Source organism: Maniola jurtina, chromosome 26, assembly GCF_905333055.1.
Source record: "Maniola jurtina chromosome 26, ilManJurt1.1, whole genome shotgun sequence".
In the NCBI taxonomy this organism is placed as follows: Eukaryota; Metazoa; Arthropoda; class Insecta; order Lepidoptera; family Nymphalidae; genus Maniola; species Maniola jurtina.
The window spans coordinates 2,271,756-2,295,039 of NC_060054.1; the positions used below are offsets into that span (position 1 = coordinate 2,271,756).

At 39.6% G+C, this 23,284-nt stretch overlaps 4 protein-coding genes across 35 annotated transcripts in view; 2 read left to right on the forward strand and 2 right to left on the reverse strand.

Moving 5' to 3' along the window:
* Positions 1-837: 837 nt before the first annotated feature.
* Positions 838-4,089, forward strand: LOC123878560. The gene is made up of 3 exons (XM_045925836.1): positions 838-996; positions 1,428-1,611; positions 3,870-4,089. The coding sequence occupies exons 1-3, from the start codon at positions 906-908 to the stop codon at positions 4,087-4,089; spliced, it is 495 nt and encodes a 164-aa protein (XP_045781792.1). The 5' UTR covers positions 838-905.
* A 718-nt stretch (positions 4,090-4,807) lies between these two features.
* LOC123878550 (zinc finger protein 569-like) lies at positions 4,808-13,380 on the reverse strand. The gene is made up of 6 exons (XM_045925817.1): positions 13,112-13,380; positions 11,206-11,341; positions 9,321-9,377; positions 8,173-8,268; positions 7,467-7,538; positions 4,808-6,920 (listed from the first exon to the last, which is right to left on the reverse strand). The coding sequence occupies exons 1-6, from the start codon at positions 13,265-13,267 to the stop codon at positions 5,743-5,745; spliced, it is 1,695 nt and encodes a 564-aa protein (XP_045781773.1). The 5' UTR covers positions 13,268-13,380; the 3' UTR covers positions 4,808-5,742.
* Positions 13,381-14,239: 859 nt separating this feature from the next.
* Positions 14,240-14,929, reverse strand: LOC123878287 (histidine-rich glycoprotein-like). Its single transcript, XM_045925434.1, has one exon. It carries the CDS (start codon positions 14,927-14,929, stop codon positions 14,240-14,242), a length of 690 nt encoding a protein of 229 aa, XP_045781390.1.
* A 327-nt stretch (positions 14,930-15,256) lies between these two features.
* Positions 15,257-23,284, forward strand: part of LOC123878547 (zinc finger protein 358-like) — a 139,904-nt gene continuing 131,876 nt past the window's right edge. For 14 of the 32 annotated variants that reach the window (XM_045925796.1, XM_045925808.1, XM_045925799.1 and 11 more), the window contains exons 1-5: positions 15,261-15,555; positions 16,121-16,271; positions 17,016-17,099; positions 18,178-18,237; positions 22,961-23,134. In XM_045925796.1, coding sequence (XP_045781752.1) covers positions 15,409-15,555; positions 16,121-16,271; positions 17,016-17,099; positions 18,178-18,237; positions 22,961-23,134 — 616 coding nt within the window. In that variant the 5' untranslated portion in view covers positions 15,261-15,408. Of the gene's footprint in view, positions 15,556-16,120; positions 16,272-17,015; positions 17,100-18,177; positions 18,238-22,960; positions 23,135-23,284 lie in introns of all 32 variants that reach the window. The other 18 variants (XM_045925798.1, XM_045925797.1, XM_045925805.1 and 15 more) reach the window with 4 other exon arrangements.

Genomic DNA, 23,284 nt, shown 5'->3' on the forward strand with positions numbered 1-23,284 from the left:
ATGGAACTTCAAGGGTTTTAGTCGGCAGGAGTCTGACAGAACCACTGTGATACCACTCCGCTGGCGGAGTAACGAGGACTTGCCGGTCCTTCGTCAGCGATGGGATGGAACTTCGAGGGTTTTAGTCGGCAGGAGTCCGACAGAACCACTGTGATACCACTCCACTGGCGGAGTAACGAGGACTTGCCGGTCCTATGTCAGCGATGGGATGGAACTTCAAGGGTTTTAGTCGGCAGGAGTCCAACAGAACCACTGTGATACCCCGTAGCCGGTGGTATCCATGGATTTTTCTCACAAAAAAAAAAAACTGGCCAAGCGCGACTCGGACTCCTGCACTGAGTGTTTCGTACTCGGGTGTATTTTCGTCATTTTGCAAATGCATAAAAATCTGTTTTAGTATGTAGTTAGTTATCTTTCTTTGAAACTTGAAAATACTTGTTTATGCCACACATTTTAATTTTTTTTTGGCGATATCTTACATACCACGGTTTTTGGATTTTTACTTGTGCTACAGACCTACCTACCTGCCAAATTTCATGATTCTAGGTCAACGGGAAGTAGGTACCCTATAGGTTTTCTTGACAGACATGACAGACGGACGGATGGACAGACGGTGAGACAGACAGACTGACAACAAAGTGATTCAGCTGTATCACGCCAAGCTGCCATGCAAATACATTAATTTAGGTTAAACATACTAAATAGAAAAATTAAAATAAAAGTAAAATTTTCGATTGCTTTGGCCACGCGCGCCAAGAGAGAGTATATTATAACTCCGCTCTTTGGTAAAAATTATATTTTGTACATACTCTTTGCTCTTTGGTAAAAATTATATTCTGTAAGTAACTGGTAACTAATTATATTTTGTAAATAATTATTTTTGAGTTTTATTTGAATCTATCGAAATGAGCAAGGCTTTGGAAGGAAAAAATTTAAATATTTATGCAGAATGTGAAAACATTAAGCGAAGTAAACCCGACGTTCGTGTTACTGAAGGTAATACAAGATATCTATAGCTATTTAAATATTCCATTAGATGGGTACCTAGTACCATCTGTTTTTGGATGAACCACAAATTCTCTGTTTTCGGATTTATTCTATTACTTGTGCTGTATGATCCACCTACCTATCAAATTTCGTGATTCTAGGTCAACGATAGACCTATATAAGATAGAGATAGTTTTATTTACCTACTATAAAACTTATTTTTATCCGGTTTCGTTAATAGCTCTAATAAGTAGGTACCACCACAAAGTTATATTTTGTAGAGCTGTTACCGAAGTGTCTATGGTTCTAAAATAACCCTATAGGTTTTCTTGGTTTTCTTGACAGACATGACGGACGGACAGACAGACAGACAACGAAGTGATCCTATAAGGGTTCCTTTTGAGGTACGGAACCCTAAAAAAAATTGTTTCTACCTTCAGAAATAGCAAGGGAAATCGGGCGCAACTACCGGACGCTGCCCGCGTTCGAGAAGGGTCTATTCGACTACATCTACACGAAGCACTATTCCCTGGACACCAACGAGTTGCTGCGCTGCCGCTGGCGGCAGTACAAGAAGCATATAGAGCGACGGGTGATCGCGCCCTGCCAATTCCCTTGCAATAGGTACAAAGCCCGTAAACGTATATACCTACTACAGTCCGACAAGGCCCTTTTGGCGCGTGGCCAAAATCCATACTAATAATATTATAAACTAGCTGATGCCCGCAGCTTCGCCCGCGTGGATTGGTCAGATCCCCTGCAGCATCAGGATTGAGAAGTAGGAATCCAAATTTTTTATTTATTTATTTATTTATTTATGTACCGCCCACAGAGTTACACATTTAGATTAAATACATGTTGTTCCTTAAATTCTAGGGCTCTTATGCAACTCCACTTACGGGCAGTCACAGCATACATTAACATAAACATAAGTCGTACAGTAAAATATAAAATATAATATAATTGCTAACCTAAGGAATATGAAAAAATACCTAAGTTATAAATTTTAAAAGAATATAATAAGATGGAAATTAAATTAAAGTAAAGTTAAGTTAAACTAAGCTAAATTATCTAAATCATCTAAAATACAATATACTTTATGAAACAATATCGCAAAGTTTCTCTGTCGATTAAAAAAGAAATGACGCAAATCGGTTCAGAAATCTCGGAGATTTCGGTGTACATAGGTAGAAAAACACAACTCCCTTCTTGAAAGTCGGTTAAAAAAGTAGCCTATGTTACACCCTGGTCAATCCTCTACTTCAAGTATGTGAAAATCCCGTTAAAATGGGTTCAGCCGTTCCGAAGATTAGCCTTTTCAAACAGACAGACAGACAGACAGACAAAAATTTTAAAAACGTGTGATTCAGTTATGGTATCGTTTAAATAACTATATGACCTTAATATGTGGTAGTTATTTCGAAATTACAGACAGACACTCCAATTTTATTTATTAGTATAGATGCGAAAGTGTGTCTGTCTGTCTGTCTGCTACCTTTTCACGGTCCAACAAATTAACTGATTCTGACGAAATTTGGTACAGGGTTAGCTTATATCCCGGGGACGGACATAGGCTACTTTTATCCCGGAAAATCAAAGAGTTCCCGCGGGATTCCTAAAGAGCCATCCACTTAACCGATTTGTATGAAAGGTACCGAAGTGGCTTGCGTCCCTGTAATCGGAATAGGCAACTTTTTACCCCGGAAAATCAAACAGTTCCTATGGGATCTATAAAAATCTAAATCCACGCGGACGAAGTCGCGGGCATCCTCTAGTTAGTAATAATTATCCTTACTACGGAGTAAGGATAATTTATTACCTACTAGAGGTTCGACTAAGCCATCTAGACAGCCATCGTGCGGTAAGGGAGCGACCCGAGACTGCCAGAATAGTATCTGTTCCGTTGAAAGAAAGAAAACACTGTTATTTTTGAAAGCTATGCCATACATGGCCTCTAAATACTTGAACATTAAAGTCAAAAGATCTCAAGTAGAAGAAGCGCCGCAATTACATATTATGGTGCCAACAGGACTGTTGGTATATAAGCCTCCGTTGTCCGTCCGTCCGTCTGTCTGTCAGCGGGCTATATCTCGTGAGTATATATATGTAGAGAGTGGAACTTTTCACAGAATGTGTATTTCTGTTGCCGCTATTATTTAACAACAAATAATAAAAATGAAAAAAAAAATCGTTTTCATATTAATTTTTAATACAGCGCCATCTAGCGGGGTACTTTAAAACAACTGTGTCACAATAAGGCTTGGTATAAATCTGTGGTATGAAATACCGTTTATGACGAGGTTCACGCAATACCCAGCAGATGTCGCTATCATGTTCATTTTCAGCGCCGAAAATGAACATGATAGACGGTTCTAATTATTACGATGTCACGATTATTATGTTTACATATTATGCATAAAGTATATATACATGATTTCTAGGACCGTATGTCTGTCTAGTTAGACCTTTTTAGAGTTTCATATCAGAAGGGTGCCAACGAGATCCTATTATTAAGCCTCCACTGTCCATCCGTCTGTTTGTCAGCGGGCTGTATCTCTTGAACCGTAATTGTAGAGTTGAAATTATCACAGGATGTGTATATCTATTGCCGCTTTAACAAAAAATAGTAAAAAAATCAAAAGGACCGTCATGTAAACTAAAAAATTAAGAAACTACATGATTTTGTATAGTTCGACAAGGCTTTTTTGGCACTTGGGTGAGGGCGCTGTTGTCGCTTGATGCCGTCACAGCTCGAAATATCAATAAGTGCACTTACGCTTTAGTTCCGATTTTGGCCACGCGCCATAAGAGCCTTGGCGGACTGTACAATGGTACGGAACTGCGTGTCTGATTCGCGCCTGACCGGTTTTTATGTTTTCTAGGGATTTACACTTCTACAACGGTTGCATTCGATTCATGCCGTCCGAATCGATATATCGATTGGCCGAGCATCGGATGAAGCTGCGTCCCGGGCCGGGCGTCGACTTCCGCGGGCAGGTGCCCATCCCACAGGAGCTGCTGATGAGGCGCGGGAACGCCGACAAACAAGATGGCGCCAAAGTACCAACGTCCAAGAAAGAGAACAAAATTAAAAAGATATAATATTGACGTAACATTTGTTTAGTAAAGTATGTCTTTAACTTATTGAAAATATTGTTTTATTTACCTACTATAAAACTTATTTTTATCCGGTTACGTTCATAGCTGTAATAAGTAAGTAGGTAACACTACAAAATTGTTTTGTAGAGTTACCGAAGTGCCTATGGTGCTAAAATATTCGGTGCCGCCAGATGCTTGCGTTAAATAACATACAAAAAGCATCGGCTAACACCAGAGTACTTTTTAACCCCCGACCCAAAAAGAGGGGTGTTATAAGTTTGACGTGTGTATCTGTGTATCTGTCTGTGGCATCGTAGCGCCTAAACGAATGAACCGATTTTAATTTACTTTTTTTTGTTTGAAAGGTGGCTTGATCGAGAGTGTTCTTAGCTATAATCCAAAAAAATTGGTTCAGCCGTTTAAGAGTTATCAGCTCTTTTCTAGTTTTTTTTTTGTAGAAAAGAAGGTTAGATAACCGTTAGGTTCTTAATATTATGTCAATTGACAAATGTCAAGCTGTCAAGATGGACGTTGTCTAGATACATAATTATTTATTCGTTTTCTTTGGATCGTAGAAAAATGACATGGCATGCGATGCACAAATCAATGCAAAAAACCCCGTCAATCCATTGCTCCATTGCATCGTGGTTGAAGAACAAACCAACAAACAATCAGTAATTCGTAGGAGGCATTTTAATTATATAAAAAATGAAAGAAGAACTAGTTTAAAACGTTTATTTTCTGTAAAATTCAATAATAGCTTTTTTATTGCACATAATTTAAAACCCCTTTTAAAGGCCCACGCAGACGACTGACTATTGTCTTCAGAGGACAAAAATTGACAAACAGTACAGGGGATTTGTCCTCCGCGGACAATACTCCCTCGTTTGTGCAGGCCCCAAAAGATTTTATACAAGTTGATATTACTGAAACAAGTAATACAACCTATTTATAACACAATGAAAAAATTTTTTTTTTAAATAAACCAACTTCTTATTTCATACCTTGTTTCCTTCAAAAAAATACTTTGAAAAATAACAGAAACAACTAACCTACCCTTTACTTTAATAATATTAATACTTTAAAAACAAATAAAATTAAAATTGTTCCTATTTTTGAGATGTATATAAAATTTAATTTTTTTTCTGCATTATTTGAACAATTTGTTCAATAAACTAAATCTATGAACGTAAATAAAAAAATACATTTGTCTATTTCTTTAAATAATGTGATGCCGATGTCATAAATTAATTTGAATGAATAAAATTTCATGTAAACATGTAGTTGATATAAACGCTATTTCATATTTAATTTTTTAACTGTCATCGAAATGCCCCATTGTTTTTATATTATAATTTTAGTAGTGAGTTATATAACAATGTTATATAATAATCTGTACTTTTTAACGTGAGTTTCCACTAGTTATTTAACAATGATTACTAAACAGACTTTAAAACTACAGTTAAATGTGTCTTAAGAGACAGTTAATATAACACATATTTTAAAGTTAACTGTGTCTCAAGAGACAGTTAACTTTAGTTTTACAAAATTGTTTTATAACATGATCTTTCTTTATTTTCGAAGCTAGTGGAAACATAAGGTTATGTAACTAAAGTTGTATAACATGTTATATCCAAGGAACTATTTTTTTAAAGACTAAATCGAATGCAACGGCTGAGGAATTCTGTCATCCAAATCAACTTTTCGCTCATGTACCTTCAAATGTCCTTTCAAAGTACACTTTTGAGTGAAAGCGCGCCCACAAACCGGACATACAAACCTTTTATCATTATTATGTATCCTCATATGTTCGCGTAAAGTTTTCTTCCTCTGATACGATTTGTTACATATGTTACACGCATGTATGCGTTCACCATCATGTTTGATCATGTGCATTTTCAACGAATTCCGGGTATAAAAGGCCAAATCACATTTATTACACTTATGGTTCCTTTCATTCAAATGGTCGCGTCTAACATGACTCGACAAGTGTCCTGGTGTTATATAACTTTGCGGGCAAGCTTTGCATTTGTATCTTTTCAATTCCTCATTATGGACTTCCGCTAAATGTTTTTGTCGTGCATAAAATGAGGTTAGGGAGATATTACAACGTTTGCAAGCGTACCTAATACCAGACTTATGCTCTTTAGACACATGATTTTCTCTTTTAGTGACTCTGTCGAATACCGCATCGCAATATTTACATGGAAAATCACCTATTTCATGCGTTCTTATATGACCACGTAATCTTGCTTTCGAAGCGAACGCCTTGCCACAACTGTCACAAATATGATTGGGATAGTGGATATTCATATGCGTGTTCAAACTGACGAAGTTTAGAAAAGTTTTTTTGCAAATTGGACAATCCAGTTGATCTTTTTCCAATTTAAAAGGCAGGTTGTTCCATCGAGAACTTGAATTTACGCAAGAGTTTATATGACGCTTCAGATTGTCGTAATCGGAAATTTCGTTTGAGCAAATTTTGCAGCCTAACTTCTGTGATGATTTGTAAAATATTTGTAGGTTCGAGGAAAGCATTTTTTTGAACGCTAGGGATATGTTTGAAATGTTATGTTCCATTATGTGTGATTTTATGTCGTCCAAAACGGGGGATTTTTCGGGGCATACCGCGCAACAGTAAATTTGGTTTTTGTTGATTTTGAACGGGAATAAGCCGGACTGGAGCATTTTTTTCGTGTCGTTCAAATCGACTTGTCTCTTTGTGGAGTATGAAATTTTCTTCTTCTTTGTGGATAACGTCTTTTTTCTTGCTTTCTGTCTTGTACGAGGCCGGTATTCGTCCACTTCTTTCTTAATAATCAAGTCGTTGAGAACTAGAAAGAAAATTGAGGCGTTTAAAATTATTCTACGTATTTAGACAGTTATAAAATATAGCAAGAATAATCCCCAGTTGTTTTCTAAAGAAAACCAAGTCACAATATTATTTATCTTTTTATAACTAAAAAAAAGGAGTCTTAAAACAAAAATTAAGATTATTATATGAATGGGAGAGGAAAGTACAACATCTGACAGATTGCATTAAAAAGCAAGACAAGAAAAAATATCTGGTTAACAGAAAATGCTATTGTGTTTAATATAACTGCTAATTGGAAGGCCCAAATATAAATATGATACACAGATGCTACTGTTTACTATCATTTTGTCATGTAACATTTTAATATCATAAGGATATATCACAATTAAATAAATTAATAAACATATATAACAATAAAAATGATTATTCACATTGATAAAATGTAAGTTTTGAGAGAGGGCAAGCGTTTGATTTATGTTATATAGCGTTATTATAAAGTTATATAACTGAAGTGTAAGAGCGTTTTAAATAAAAATAGAACAACAGATAAACATTTTATACATACTTGTGTGATCATCGAAATCGCTGTCATCCAGAGATTCTTGCTTGACATTTGAAAACACCAATCTTTCATTATCTGAAAAAAGCAAACTTTAATTTAAGCAGCATATATTTATTTATATACCACTGAATTCGGAATATGTACAGAAGTGATAAAAGAACATGAACTTTTGAACTTATAGTATCACTTATTAAGTACTAGAAGATGTCCGCGACTCTGTCTGCTTCGATTTAGGTTTTAAAAATCCAGTGAAAACTTTTTGATTTTCCGGGACTGAGCTTTCTTATGAGACACTAGTCGATGCCCGCGACTTCGTCCGCGTGGATTAAGGTTTTTCGAAATCCCGTGGGAACTCTTTGATTTTCCGGGATAAAAAGTAGCCTACGTGCTAATCCAGGATATTATCTATCTTCATTCTAAATTTCAGCCAAATCCTGCCAGTAGTTTTCGCGTGAAGGAGTAACAAACATACACACACACACACACAGACACATACAAACTTTCGCCTTTATAATATTAGTGTGAAGTGTAATATACAGAGTCTAGTCTAATAGTCTATGTCCATCTTCTGTATGTAAACTAACTCTGCACCCATCAAATTTGGTTAAACTGTTGGGCCGTGAAAAGCTAGCAGACTGACAGATTCACTTTCGTATTTATAATATTAAGTATGAATAGTGTGGAAGCATGGATTATTGTTTTCTCTTACCTGAATCATTGTCAATGTAGTTGTCATTAGACAGGCCGATGGCGGACGCTAATTCTTTCTTCACATCTCTTAAACGACGTTTCGTGGTTTTTGTATCTGCAACAAACATGATATTAATAACAAATTCCACGTGTGGTTTATTGATAAAGTTACTTTTCAATGTTTTGAACTGAAAATTATTTCTTAAATTCCATTAAAAGTTCGCCCTTGACTGCAATTAATTTGGCGTTCTGAACGCTTAATTGCTTGGCGGCACGGCTTTGCTGGTACGGTGGTAACTAACCACGGCCAAAGTCTCCCGCCGGACTAGAATAGAATAGAATAGCTTTTTATTCAAGTACATTTTTACAAGTGCTTTTGAATCGTCAAAATACTAAAGTATTTTTGTGAGTGTGGTGGTAAACCATTGGTTCGGAATGCCGTTCCTACTGAGAACAACCAGCAAGAAACTCGGCGGTTGCTCTTGTCAACTGTTCAATTTACAGTAGAAATAATATAATAATAGATACATCAGAGACAAGTATGAGATTATAAATTCCTAAATTGCCCCCGCCAGGACCTCTCATTTATAAAGCATTCACCACGGCGCCAAAATTGTCAAAATCATGGTGTGATGACATGTAGCTTACAATTGGCATCACAAAAAATAAACCGGCCAAGTGCGAGTCAGACTCGCGCACTGAGGGTTCCGTACTCGTGTATTTTTTCCGACATTTTGCACAATACATCAAAAACTATTATACATAAAAATAAATAAAAATCTGTCTTAGAATGTACAGGTTAACCCCTTTCATATTATACCCCACTTGGTATAGTTATCTTACTTTGAAAATTGAAACACATTTTAATTATTTTAATGATGTAACCACAAATTCGCGGTTTTCAGATTTATTCCTGTACCTGTGCTATAAGACCTACCTACCTGCCCAATTTCATGATTTTAGGTCAACAGGAAGTACCCTATAAGTTTCTGGACAGACACGACGGACGGACTGACGGACGGACAGACAGACAGACAGACAAACAACAAAGTGATCTTATAAGGGTCCCGTTTTTCCATTTGAGGTACGAAAACCTAAACAAAGTAGTTGCCGTTTCTATTACCTTATGTGATCACAAACAATAACAAGACAGCCAGAATAACTCACCATTAGCTTTCGTTTCTGAATCTACTTCCACTTTAATGCATATTTGCTGTTCTGCTTCTGAAATAAAGTTAACAAGATCATTACCCTTGTCATAAACTAGCATAGAGCCCCAATAGCTCAACCGGTAAAGGAGTGGACTGAAAACCGAAAGGTCGACGGTTCAAACCCCGCCCGTTGCGCTATTGTCGTACCTACTCCTAGCACAAGCCTGACGATTAGTTGGAGAGGAAAGGGGAATATTAGTCATTTAACATGGCTAATATTCTTTATTAAAAAAACAAAAAAAAAATATGCCCGTTACGTCATCCACATGGACCACACCAAAGTTCTACCCCCCCCCCCCCCCCCCCCGCCCCCATCCCCCCTTCATCATCATCATCAGCCTGTGGACGTCTACTGTTGGACATAGGCCTTCCCTAAGGAGCGCGACCACATCCGGTCCTCAGCCTTCCTCATCATTTTACCCTAACATTAAACCCTAAGGTTTGAATTTTCAAAAATCCTTTCTTAGCGGATGTCTACGCATAACAGCTATTACAGAGCTTCCCAGAGGCCCTCCCAACTCTTGAAGCACTCATAAAAATCTGATTAGAGTCAATAACAATGACTGATTGCAGTTTTATTTTAATTCGGAAAACAAACAGCTATACATCCTAATCCTAATCCTACTAATATTATAAATGTGAAAGTGTGTATGTTTGTTACTCAATCACGCAAAAATGGCTGAACAGATTTGGATGAAATTTGGAATGGAGATAGATTATACCCTGGATTAACACATAGACTACTTTTTATTCCGGAAAATCAATTGGTCCCCGCGGGATTTTGTAAAAGTAAATCCACGCGGACGAAGTCGCGGGCATCAGCTAGTAATATTATAAATGTGAAAGTGTGGATGTTTGGATGTTCGTTACTCAGTCACGCACAAACGGCTAAACGGATATGGATGAAATTTGGAATGGAGATAGATTATACCCTGGATTAACACATAGACTACTTTTTATTCCGGAAAATCAATTGGTCCCCGCGGGATTTTGTAAAAGTAAATCCACGCGGACGAAGTCGCGGGCATCAGCTAGTAATATTATAAATGTGAAAGTGTGGATGTTTGGATGTTCGTTACTCAGTCACGCACAAACGGCTAAACGGATATGGATGAAATTTGGAATGGAGATAGATTATACCCAGGACACAAAGGCTACTTTTTATCCCGGAAAATCAAAGAGTTCCCGCGGGATTTAGAAAAACGTAAATCCACGCGGACGAAGTCGCGGCAATCAGTTAGTATTACATAATTTTAACCTTAGTCTAGATAAATACAGTAAGCCAGTAAAGTTCTCACAATTAACAGGATTCATAACTTACTAGCACATTTCTTGATCGGGTAGATACATCATATACTTATTATTATTTTTTTAAATTTAGGCTTGCATACAAGTTATAGGTAAGGTTTGCAGCTGCAATCAGGAAACGAATCACACTATCACACTAATATTATAAAGGAGAAAGTTTGTATGTGTGTGTGTGTGTGTGTGTGTGTGTGTGTGTGTGTGTGTGTGTGTGTGTATGTGTGTGTGTGTGTGTGTGTGTGTGTGTATGTTTGTTACTCCTTCACACAAAAACTACTGGACGGATTGGGCTGAAATTTAGAATGGAGATAGATTATACCCTGGATTAGCACATAGGCTACTTTTCATCCCGGAAAATCAAAGAGTTCCCACGGGAATTTTAAAAAACCTACATCCACGTGAACGAAGTCGCGGGCATCAGCTAGTTAGACATATTTCCTGATTTCAGATACAAAACTCCCATACTTATAGAAGAATATATCAATATGTTGGTATATTTATAGTTTGATTGCCTAGAAATATCAAAAAAAACTTACGTCTGAGTTTGACAGTTTCCTTCAAAGTCTTCAATGACACTTCCACCTGCTGTTTGAACTCTAGGCAGCTCTCCAGCTGATGTATGCAGGTGTCGCATATCAGCCTCTTTGTGTCATCCAAGTCAAACGCAGACATCTGCAATAATACATCCTGAGAATCATTTTTTTTTTAAAGAATATTAGTCATGACTAGCTGTGCCCGTGACTTTGTTCGCGTGGAATAGTGACTTTTCGGGCAGCATTCCTGATGGCAGAGGCGCGGCTCTCAGCGCGCTTTATATAGCCACGGACGCTCAGGCGCGAGGCGTGTAGTACGTACTCTGTACGTTAAAAATGTTCGCCGTGATTTTTAAATTGATATAACTTTTTTATTTATGAACCGATTGACATGAAATAAACACTAAATGTTAAGTGAAGCTTACTACAATATATTAGTGAAAACCGTATCTAAATCGAATAAGCGGTTTCTGATATTAGCGTGCACAAACACACAGACAAACAGACAAACACAAAAAAAAATTAATTACAATTTCGGGTTCGGCATCGATATAATAACAACCCCTGCTACTTTTTTTTTTATATATTTCCATTGTACAGACACCACTTTTCTACAATTTTATTATATTATGTATAATTTAGCATGGCTAATATTCTTTAAAAAAAATGATTCCCCTTTTCCCTCCTATAAAGCGTAAAGCTTGTGCCAGGAGTGGGTACCACAATAGTGCAGCGGGTGGGGTTTGAACCGCCGACCTTTCGGAATTCAGTCCGCTCCTCAACCGTTGAGCTATCGAGGCTTCATGGAAATTGAAATATGCTTTATTGTACAGCATCATAAAAGTAAAACATTATACAGCACAAATATTAAATACTAGATGATGCCTGCAGCTTCGCCCGCGTGATTCCCTGCAGCATCAGGATTGAGGAGTTGGAATCCAACTTTTTTATGGAACAATGTCGAAAGTTCCCCTACCCATTAAAAAAAAAATGTAAATTGGTTCAGAAATCTCGGATATCAGTGCATAGGTAGAAAAACACAACTCCTCCATTTTGAAATTTGGTTAAAAAAGTAGCCTATGTTACTCTTTGGTTAATCCTCTACTTGTCTGTGAAAGTCCCCTCAAAATAGATTCAGCCATTCCAAAGATTAGCCTGTCCAAACAGATACAGATTGAATTACAATATTATAAAGTTCTAAGATCTAACCATCTTGATTTCACACTAATAATAAAGGAGAAAGTTTGTATGTGTGTGTGTGTGTTTGTGTGTATGTTTGTTACTCCTTCACGCAAAAACTACTGGACGGATTGGGCTGAAATTTAGAATGGAGATAGATTATACCCTGGATTAGCACATAGGCTACTTTTTATCCCGGAAAATCCAAGAGTTCCCACTGGAATTTTAAAAACCTACATCCACGCGAACGAAGTCGCGGGCATCAGCTAGTAAAATATAATAATAATCGCACTTTGAGTAAGGAAATTGCTTTGTCATTCAATAATTATTATGGTCAGTTAAGAATTTCTCGAGGAAATTATAAAACCTATGGATGATGATTGATGATACTTTTTTCATGTAAAAAAACTGGTCAAATGCGAATCAAGCGCACGCACGAAGGATTCCGTAGGTTTCCATAAGTACAAGAAAAAATAACACTTATTTTTTTTTCTAATGTAACCATAAATTCAGTTTTCAAATTTTTCCCTTGTGTTATGAGACATTGCTCCCTGCCTTTCATGATTCTAGGTCAACAGAAAGTACTGTATAGGTTTTGATTCCTTTCTTCCTTGAAAGACACGACAGGCAGAGAGACAACGAAGTGGTTCGTTTTTCTCTGGAGATTACGGAACTGTACAAAATATAGGAAACCGCTATCTGAACGGAATATGATCAAACGGTTACTTACATCAATAGAAAAGCATTTAAGCAACATATCGGTATAGGATTCTGTCTTATTTGCCGTGATTTGTTTAATTAGCATACTCTTCACAACGCCTTCCACAAGACATAAACTACAAGTGCCGAATATAGGCAATGTTTCCACCATTATCGCTGAATCCATCTTGAAAAACTTATATTATTAACTAGCTAAGGTTTAATTAATAATAATTAGTAAATAACTTTATTGGAATTTAAAAGGAAAATACAAAACACTGCAAAACACCGAAATATCCATTTTTTGACATTGACGTAAGTTTGACGTTGACGTCAATATAATGATTTTTAAACGGACTCACAGCTCTTTTTTTTTTTTTTTTTTTTTTTTTTTTTTAATCTGGCTTTACTCTGATTAGCCAATGTCAAGTTTGTGATATTTTCAAGTTATTGAATTTATACAAGTATGGACTCCGTCTGCGCCGGCGCCCGCCGACACACGCGCGGCGCCCCTCCAGAGCGCTTCCCAGTCAGTTCCACCACCAAAAAACACCAACTAACACAAAAACCAGCCACTCTTAACAAAAAAAAAACACTCCAAACAAGCACAGCACGCGCGCCAGCAAACGCCATCGCAGACGAAGTCACTCACAGCTCTAGCCTCCTTAAAAAAAAGTATAGTAGTACTTACTTCGTTCAATCAAACGCGTTTTCTGACAAAGTTAGAATTTGTATAGTAGTTCAATTCTAAGTACTTTATGTGATGTTAATCATCACGATTTACTCTTAATAACTAGTAACAACATAAATTTTTGAGGTTTCTGGACCGATTTGTATTTTTTTTTTCAAATTTCCGTGGTAGTACCAAAAAATTCTGGATCATCAATGTGGATGCGTCATGCGATGCGATGCGATGCAGTGCAGTACGGTGTGGTGCGTTGTGGTGTGGTGCGGTGTGGTGCAGTGGGATACAGTGGGATGCAGTGCAGTGTGATGCCATGCGGTGCGATGTGATGCGATGCAGTGTGATGCGTTGCGGTGCGATTTGATGCGATGTGCTACGGTGCGGTGCAGTGCGATGTGATGTGGTGCGCTGTGGTGCGGTGCGATGCGATGTGGTGCGATGCAATGCAGTGCGATGTAATGCGGTGTGATGCGGTTAAATGCGATGAGGTGCGATGCCATACGATGCGATGCAATGTGATGTAGTGCGGTGCGGTGCAGTGCAGTGCGGTTGGGTACGGTGTGGAACGGTACGGTGCGATGTGGTGCGGTGGATGTGGCCCAGTACGATGCGATGCAATGTGATGCGGTGCGGTACACTGCGGTGCGATGCAATGCGGTGCGATGCGATGCGTTGGAATGAAGTGCAGAGCAGTGCGATGTGATTTGGTGCGATGCGATGCGATGAGGTGTGATGCGGGGCAGTGCGGTGTGGTGCGGTGCGGTGGGGTAATGTGTGGTGTGGTGTGATGTGGTGCGGTGCAATGTGGTGCGTTTCGATTAATGCGATGCGGTGCGGTGCAATGGATGTTATGCGATCCGACGCAGTGCGGTGCAGTGCGATGTGGTGTGGTGCTGTGCGGTGTGATGCAATGTAATGCGGTGCGATGCAGTGCAGTGCGGTGCGATGCGATGCGGTGCGGTGGAATGCGATGTGGTGTGATGCGTTGCGGTGCGACGCGATGCGGTGCGATGCGATTAATGCGATGCGGTGCGGTGCAATGGATGTTATGCGATGCGACGCAGTGCGGTGCAGTGCGATGCGGTGTGGTGCTGTGCGATGTGATGCAATGTAGTGCGGTGCGATGCAGTGCAGTGCGGTGCGATGCGATGCGGTGCGGTGCATTCAAGTTCCAAATGATTCTTGTCGAACTATACGGATATATACGTTTGGCAAATAGTGGAAACGTGTACCATATTAAGCTGAATTTAACTCGCGAAATTAGTGCCACGACATTCGTTGCACGATATTAATTTCACTATCAATTACGCGTGTAAACGTCTTATTTCGTAATCCATGCATCTAATTTCGTATGCATGCATTATGAAAGTATCCGTTTACACGTGAAAATTAATGTCATGAATCTAATTTCGTGCTACTATGTAAATTCCGCATTATGTAAGATACGAGCAGGAACCATAGAGTTTATTTTATAAATAGTTACTATGACAGGAACTAAGAAAAGGAATAAAGAAAACCACAGACCAGAAATATACTTAAACAATATGGCCGATGCACGCTATTGTAAAAATAACGAAAAAGTGTTGTGTTTTGTAAGAATTAAGTGATTATATGACTATTTCTAAGTTAGATTTAGTGATAAAATGGCTACAAAAACTTGGAAAATTGAAAAGGACCTGTGTCGGTGCTGTCATGCGGAGGGTGCTTTCGACAACTTGGCGGAGCCGCGTACCTTCCTGGATAAAGTAGAAGTTTATTCAGACATGCTTAGAGAATGCCTTGATATTGACGTGAGTAATTGAATTAACTGGGTAATTACCAATGCATCTTCAATGTATAAGTACTATTTTGAATAATATCCTAACTAATGCTTACCTACAAGGCTACAACTGATGTGGTATAAAATGTCGGCATAGAACCGGTAAAAGTTGATGTTTATGTCATGTTGATGTAATGGTAAACCTAATGGTTAATATTCATTCTGCATCCTAAATCTACTCACTATATTATTACTTACCATGTGAAATAACAGTTGAGGTCGTTAAAAAAAAAAAGACAAAAAACAAACTGATATTCTAGTAGTGTCTAGAAATCATCACCGCTAAATAAAGTAAATGAACCGTAGTACTTAGCACTTGGTTCTGCAAATATTACTGTAAAAAATATCTTAACCATGTTGTAAGGCAACTTAAACTTCGGTTACCCATCCAGTTATCGACTTGCATTAACATTGCTTAAGCATTATTGATTGATATGCACTGTCATGATCAGTAGTGGGGCCAGTGATTGGTTATGATATACCGAGATTAACTAAACTAGTTTAAAAGTTGAGACAAAAAGTTTTCTTCCTCGTAGATTCCCCCTGTGCCTGGTGAACTATGCGCCATAACCTACACAATATGCAATGCATGCATCGCCCGGCTGAGGGATGCGTGCAACTTCAAGAAGCAAGTGCAGGACTGCGAACAGAGATTCATGACTTTATACTACAAGAATGCTATACAAGGTAGGTTTTACTAGTATTAGAATAGAATAGAACTATAGCTACTATACTAGCTATATACTAGCTGATGTCCGCAGCTTCACCCGCATGGATTTAGGTTTCTAAAAATCCTGTGGGAACTTTTGATTTCCCAGGACAAAAGTAGCCTATCCGTAATAGCCCGCCCCCGGGATGCAATGTGTTTCTGTTCCATATTAAAACATAAACAGATGATTCTCTAAAAATCCAGAGAGATCACCAGGATTTAGGAATGCAATTCCTTACAGCATCAGGGTTGAGGAGTTGGGTCTTCGAGGTCAACGACAAAGTCTTTACTTGGCATAGATACCATCAATATCAGTCAATTTATCACCAACAGTTTCTAAATCCCATCAGTTTCGGTGGTCAGGTCCCTTGAAGCATCAGGATTGAAGAGTTTCGAAATTACAGACTGACACTTCAATTTTATTTATTAGTATAGATAGAAATAAAAAAAAAAATTGGGTGCTATTTCATTTAGTGAGTTTTATTAATGTACTAGCTGATGCCCGCGACTTCGTTCGCGTGGATATAGGTTTTTTAAAATTCCCGTGGGAACTCGTTGATTTTCTGGGATAAAAAGTAGCCTATGTGCTAATCCAGGGTATAATCTATCTCCATTCTAAATTTCAGCCCAATCCGTCCAGTAGTTTTTGCGTGAAAGAGTAACAAACATACTCACACACATACAAACTTTCTCCTTTATAATATTAGTGTGATTGTTCACAGGACTCAAACCAGCAACAAAAGTGAAGGAAGAAATAGAAGTATCCATAGAACGGCCTCAGTCTGACACGGAAGCAGATAACATAGGTATTTTTTTTATAATCTCTAAACTTGTTGGTTTAAGGGGTATGAGATGGGTCTGCCCGCGAAATTCAAATTTAATATGGTTTTTTGCAATTTGTAAACTAATACGACAAAGTAGGCTTATGGCACTTTAATTGCGCCAATGGCAGTATCATCCTCACAGGTTTATATAAAAATCTTTACTTGAAAGGGTCCAGTTTAGGAAATTAGCTATAGTATCGACTAATTTGTGAGACTTTTTCTTTGTCGCAACACTCTTGGCAGAGCGGTTGTGGTCATCATGAAGTGACGTTTTGGGGGGCAGATGTTACACGCCTCACGAGCATTCGCCACTTCTCCCTGCTGGTCGACATTCTGGTACACTCATGCACGGCACCGCCCACAGCGGACTTAATTTGGTCGGTCCATCGCATAGGCGACCTTCCTCGCCCTCTGGTACCCTCCACCTTGCTCTGCACCACAAGACACTCAATGGAGTCACTCTCACTCCGGGAGACATGTCCGAAGAACTTTAGTATGCGACCCTGTACTAACGCCGAAAGGCGTTGTTTAATGTTGAGTTCTTGGAGTATAGTTCGTGGAGTATAATTTGTGAGTAACTCATTTCAAACTCATTATTTTGACTAATTTCTTAAACTGAACACTTTCAAGTAAAGATTTTTGTGTAATCCTGTGAAGATAATACTGCCATTGTCAGAATTAAAATGCCACATAAGCGTACTTTGTCGCATTAATTTACAAATTGCGAAAAACCAAATTAAATTTGAATTTCGCGGTCAGACCCGTCTCTTGCACCTTAAAATTCATAGTTTCATATCTTTGCTACATTAAACTCTTTGTATACTGAGTACAGGTCTCCTCAGAATAAGAAAAGTTTATAGTTCATTATTAAACTGTACTTCAGTACACAACTATGGTACACAACTATGGTACACAACTATGGTACATGACTATGGTACTTATGGTATGGTACACAACTATGGCACTCCATAATCTCAAGTCTCAACTATAAAAGTCATATAAAACAATATAATTGTGTGGATTTTTGTAGGCTGGTATTAAAATGCTTTTCTCATTTTAGTTTTAAAGAAGGAAGATGAAGATGATGACGACGACCACTTCTTGGGAGGCGACGACGACGGTATGTTTACTTTTTATAATATATTCCTACACACTTGTCTGATGGGGCGGCAATCCGACACGACAGGAGAGATCAGGCGCAGACTGATGGACTGCACGTGCTCTGACGTACAGAGGTTAACTACCATGTTTGCAACTCCAGGTTTGAGAATATCTCAGCAGATAAGTTTGATGGGACAGCAATCCGACACGACGTGAGAGAGATCAGGCGCAGGACTGATTGGCTGTACACTGTACATGCTCTGAGGTACGGGGGTGTAACTACGAAATTCGCAACTCCAGGCTGCTACTGAGAATATCTTAGCAGAAAAGTCTGATGGGACGGCAATCCGACACGACAGGAGAGATCAGACGCAGGACTGATTGGCTGTACATGCTCTGAGGTACGGGGGTGTAACTACGAAGTTCGCAACTCCAGGTTGCTACTGAGAATATCTTAGCAGAAAAGTCTGATGGGACGGCAATCCGACACGACAGGAGAGATCAGGCGCAGGACTGATGAGCTGTACGTGCTCTTTGAGGTACAGGGTGTAACTACGAAGTTCGCAACTCCAGGCTGCTACTGAGAATATCTTAGCAGACAAGTCTGATGGGACGGCAATCCGACACGACAGGAGAAATCAGGCGCAGGACTGATTGGCTGTACATGCTCTGAGGTACGGGGGTGTAACTACGAAGTTCGCAACTCCAGGCTGCTACTGAGAATATCTTAGCAGAAAAGTCTGATGGGACGGCAATCCGACATGACAGGAGAGATCGCGCTTAGACTGATGGGCTGTACGTGCTCTTTGAGGTATAGTGTGTAACTACCAAGTTCGCAACTCCAGGCTGCTACTGAGAATATCTTAGCAGAAAAGTCTGATGGGACGGCAATCCGACATGACAGGAGAGATCGCGCGCAGACTGATGGGCTGTACGTGCTCTTTGAGGTATAGTGTGTAACTACCAAGTTCGCAACTCCAGGCTTCTACTGAGAATATCCTAGCAGACAAGTCTGATGGGACGGCAATCCGACACGACAGGAGAGATCAGGCGCAGGACTGATGGGCTGTATAAGTGCTCTCTGAGGTACGTGGGTGTAACTACGAAGGTCGCTAGGCTTCTACTGAGAATATCTTAGCAGAAAAGTCTGATGGGACGGCAATCCGACACGACAGGAGAGATCAGGCGCAGACTGATCGGCTGTACGCGCTCTCTGAGGTACGATGGTGTAACTGCCGAGTTCGCAACTCCAGGCTGCTATTGAGAATATCATAGCAGAAAAGTCTATGGAACGGCAATCTGACACGATCGGAGAGAGAGCAGGCGAGGACTGTTTTACGTGCTCTTTGTGGTTAGGGGGGGGGGGTGTAAGACTACCAATTCCGGGTTACTGAGGAGAACATCTTGGTAGAAAAACCAAAATTTTTGGCCTGATCCGGAATTCGAACCTGGGTCCCCATAATCCTCGGCCGAATTCGCTATTCACAATCACTACCACTCCACACCAAGGTATTTGATATATTTAACTAGATGGTACCCGTGACTTCATCACCGTGGATTTAGGTTTTTTTTACAAATCCAGTGGGAAATCTTTGTTTTTCCATGAAAAAAGAAAGCCTATGTCACTGTCAAGGTCTTTAACTATATCCATCCGAAAAATTTAGGTGATATAGGTGTCAATATCTTCCACACCATCTGTAACAAGATATGGCATTTGGGAACATGGCCAACAGATTGGACTCATACAGTTTTCATTCCTTTACACAAAAAGGGTTCAACCAAGAAGTGTAGCAACTACCGCCTTATAGCACTTATATCTCACGCTAGCAAAATCCTGCTACACATTCTGAATGAGCGACTGAAGACCTTTCTGTCCAAAGAGATAGCACCAGAACAAGCTGGTTTTGTTAAAGGAAAGGGTACCCGTGAGCAGATCCTCATTGTTCGTCAAATTATAGAGAAGGCACGAGAGTTCAACAAGCCGACATATATCTGCTTTGTTGATTTCTCGAAGGCGTTTGACTCTGTAAGATGGCCCAAGCTGTGGAATGTTTTACTGGACATGGGTACACCGCAGCACTTAGTTCATCTTCTCAGACGCCTTTACGAAGATGGAACTGCATCTGTGCGGACGGATGACGTTTTGTCAAAAGACTTCCACCCCAGCACAGGCGTTCGCCAAGGATGTATAATATCACCACTCTTGTTCAATGCTTACACCGAACTCATAATGCGTATTACTCTGGAAGACTGGACGGACGGTGTTGCTATTGGAGGCTACAAGATATCCAATCTGCGCTACGCTGACGATACCACCTTATTTGCGACCAGTGCTTGTCATATGGAAGAACTACTTCTCAAAATGGAGCGCGTGAGCCTAGAGTTCGGATTAAAGATTAACCGCAGCAAGACGAAGATGATGATTGTAGACCGTGCCAACAATAATTCGCCCGAAGTCACTCAGATCGCGAACTGCGAGGTCGTCCAATCCTACGTATATCTTGGAGCCTTAATTTCGAACAATGGAGGTTGCGTAGAAGAAGTGAAGCGACGTATGGCGATAGCAAGAACTGCGATGGATAAGCTGAAGAAAATATGGAAGAACAGGAATATAACAAAAGCCACGAAGATCCGGCTCGTTCGAACACTTATTTTCCCCATATTTTTATACGCTGCAGAGACGTGGACTTTGCGACTGACCGAAAAGAAGAAGATTGATGCTCTGGAGATGTGGTGCTGGAGGCGGATGCTAGGAGTCTCATGGACCGAATTTCGCACCAACGTCTCTATACTCCAAGAACTCGGAATTAAACAACGGCTTTCAGCGCTAGTACAGAGTCGCATATTGAAATTCTTTGGACACGTCTCCCGGCGTGAGAGTAACTCCATAGAGCGTCTTGTCGTGCAGGGCAAGGTGGAGGGCACCAGAGGGCGAGGAAGGTCGCCCATGCGATGGACCGACCAAATTAAATCTGCTGTGGGCGGTCCCTTGCACGAGTGTACCAGGCTGTCAGCCAGCAGGGAGAAGTGGCGAATGCTCGTGAGGCGTGTAACATCTGCCCTCAAAGACGTTGCTTCATGATGACCACGACCGCTCTGTCAAGAGTGACACGACAAAGAAGATCCGAAAAATTACGTTGATTTGTTGCTCCGTGCCGGCGCGATTGAAGGACACAACCAACAAACAAACACTTTCGCATTTATAAAGGTAGCACTAGTGTGATTTAAAATGGTTATTGCCCAGTGAGATTTTTGGCTTTGCCATTTCTATGGGATTACGTTACAGAGAGAGCGATATACTAACTTCTTTCCGTAGAAAGTATTTGGAAGGTCGGGATAGTTCGTGCGTATTTGTACGTGTTTCCACGAATTTGGATGCGTTTTCGTACGAATTTAATTCGTGCAAACACGTACAAATACGCAGTACAAAAATGCGGTTAGACTTAATGACTAATGGAAGAGATAAGGATCCTCAAAAATGAGGAATACGAGCATAGAAAGTGCGTGTTTAGGGTTCCGTACGTACCCAAAGTGTGAAACGGAGGCCTATTAATATCACTCTGCTGTCTGTCTGCCCGTGTGTCACAGTTCTCTAGTTCGTAGACAAAATCAGTTAAAAATCTGCAATTTTGGTATTTGATGTAGAATGTTGACCCAAAACCGAATATTGAAATAGGAATTCAATTAAAAATTACAATTTTTCTGAAGAGCTGCCATAAATGAAAAGGAATAATTTTTTTTCTTATGCTAGCATAATATGTGATAGCATTGCCTAGAGCTCATTGAGTAGAGTACGAATATATTTTTATCTTACAAAAAAATTACAGTTTTAGACCATTTTTGTGACAGGGTTTATGTCAAATACTAAACTAGTTAGGAATATGTGGTGGTACATATTATATAGACCTAGCCTTTTCCCATGGTAATTGGGGTTGGTTCTCCTAACCATATTTCTCCGAGTTGTTCTGTTTTGGGTCATCATTGTGACTATTTGGGCTGTTTTAAGGTCGTTCAATACTACTGACATCCAGCTTTGCCGAGGTCTGCCCCGTCAGGTCCATCGCTAACATATTATGTACCTTAAATGTATTTAAATTTAAAAACTTAATTTAAAATACTGGAACCAGTGATTCATAAAGTAGTTTGTAAGCTGTGACCGAAACATAACTTTCTACTATTTTACCGCACCTGTGCGTAGTCGAAATTCCACGGACACGATTTGCTTCCTCGTTTCTTATTCGAACCGCTAGGATATGGGACGCCCTTCCGACAGTTTGCCCTCCACTTTAAATATGAATACCCTTAAGTCAAGAGTGAATAGACATCTTTTAGGCAAGCGTGTTCCGTCTTAGGCTGCATTGTCGCTTGCCAGCAGGTCTGACTGCGCTAGTCCATAACTTAAACAACAAGTGTAAATTAAGAATTTATAACACCCCCGACAAGTGAAGGTTACAGTAACTAGAAAAGAGCTGATAACTTTCAAACAGCTGAACCGATTTTCTTGGATTATAGCTAAGAACACTCTCGATCAAGCCACCTTTCAAACAAAAAAAAAAAAACTAAATTAAAATTGGTTGATTAGTTTCGGAGCTACGATGCCACAGACATATACACAGATACACACGTCAAACTTATAACACCCCTCTTTTTGGGTTGGGGGTTAAAAAATGTAGGTACGGAACCCTACTACAGCGAGATCCGACTCGCACTTGTCCGGTTGTTCACATTTTTTTCGTTTTTAGATGGCATGAGTGATGATGACCTACCAATCAAACCTCCCAAACAATCTGTGTCCACCATGAAGACCCGACCGAAGCCCAAACCGAAGCCCAAAGCTCCACCAGTGGTGAAAAAGCTGAAGCCACCACCGAAACCGAAGAAGAAGGAAGAACCGAAGCCGGCGAAGGAGAAAAAAGGTAGGTGTCTATTTTGGTTACCAGCTCGTTTGGGAATATCTGTGGACCCGGGTAACATTCGGTTTTATTCGGTTTGTTGCGTAAGAGTTCGGTTTTTCGGTGTTGTATTGAATTCAGGTGGAAAATACTTCGGTTTATGTAGAAAGAATG

Bases quoted from the DNA above. Each gene is read 5' to 3' on its own strand.
- LOC123878560 (XM_045925836.1), top strand. From the start codon at position 906: ATGAGCAAGGCTTTGGAAGGAAAAAATTTAAATATTTATGCAGAATGT. The intron at 997-1,427 runs GTAATACAAGAT...TTCTACCTTCAG, and splicing joins CGACGTTCGTGTTACTGAAG to AAATAGCAAGGGAAATCGGG. The intron at 1,612-3,869 runs GTACAAAGCCCG...TATGTTTTCTAG, and splicing joins TGCCAATTCCCTTGCAATAG to GGATTTACACTTCTACAACG.
- LOC123878550 (XM_045925817.1), bottom strand. From the start codon at position 13,267: ATGGATTCAGCGATAATGGTGGAAACATTGCCTATATTCGGCACTTGT. The intron at 9,378-11,205 runs GTAAGTTTTTTT...ACTTTATTTCAG, and splicing joins GGAAACTGTCAAACTCAGAC to AAGCAGAACAGCAAATATGC. The intron at 6,921-7,466 runs GTATGTATAAAA...TTTTCTTTCTAG, and splicing joins CGATTTCGATGATCACACAA to TTCTCAACGACTTGATTATT.
- LOC123878287 (XM_045925434.1), bottom strand. From the start codon at position 14,929: ATGCACCGCACCGCATCGCATCGCACCGCACTGCACTGCATCGCACCG.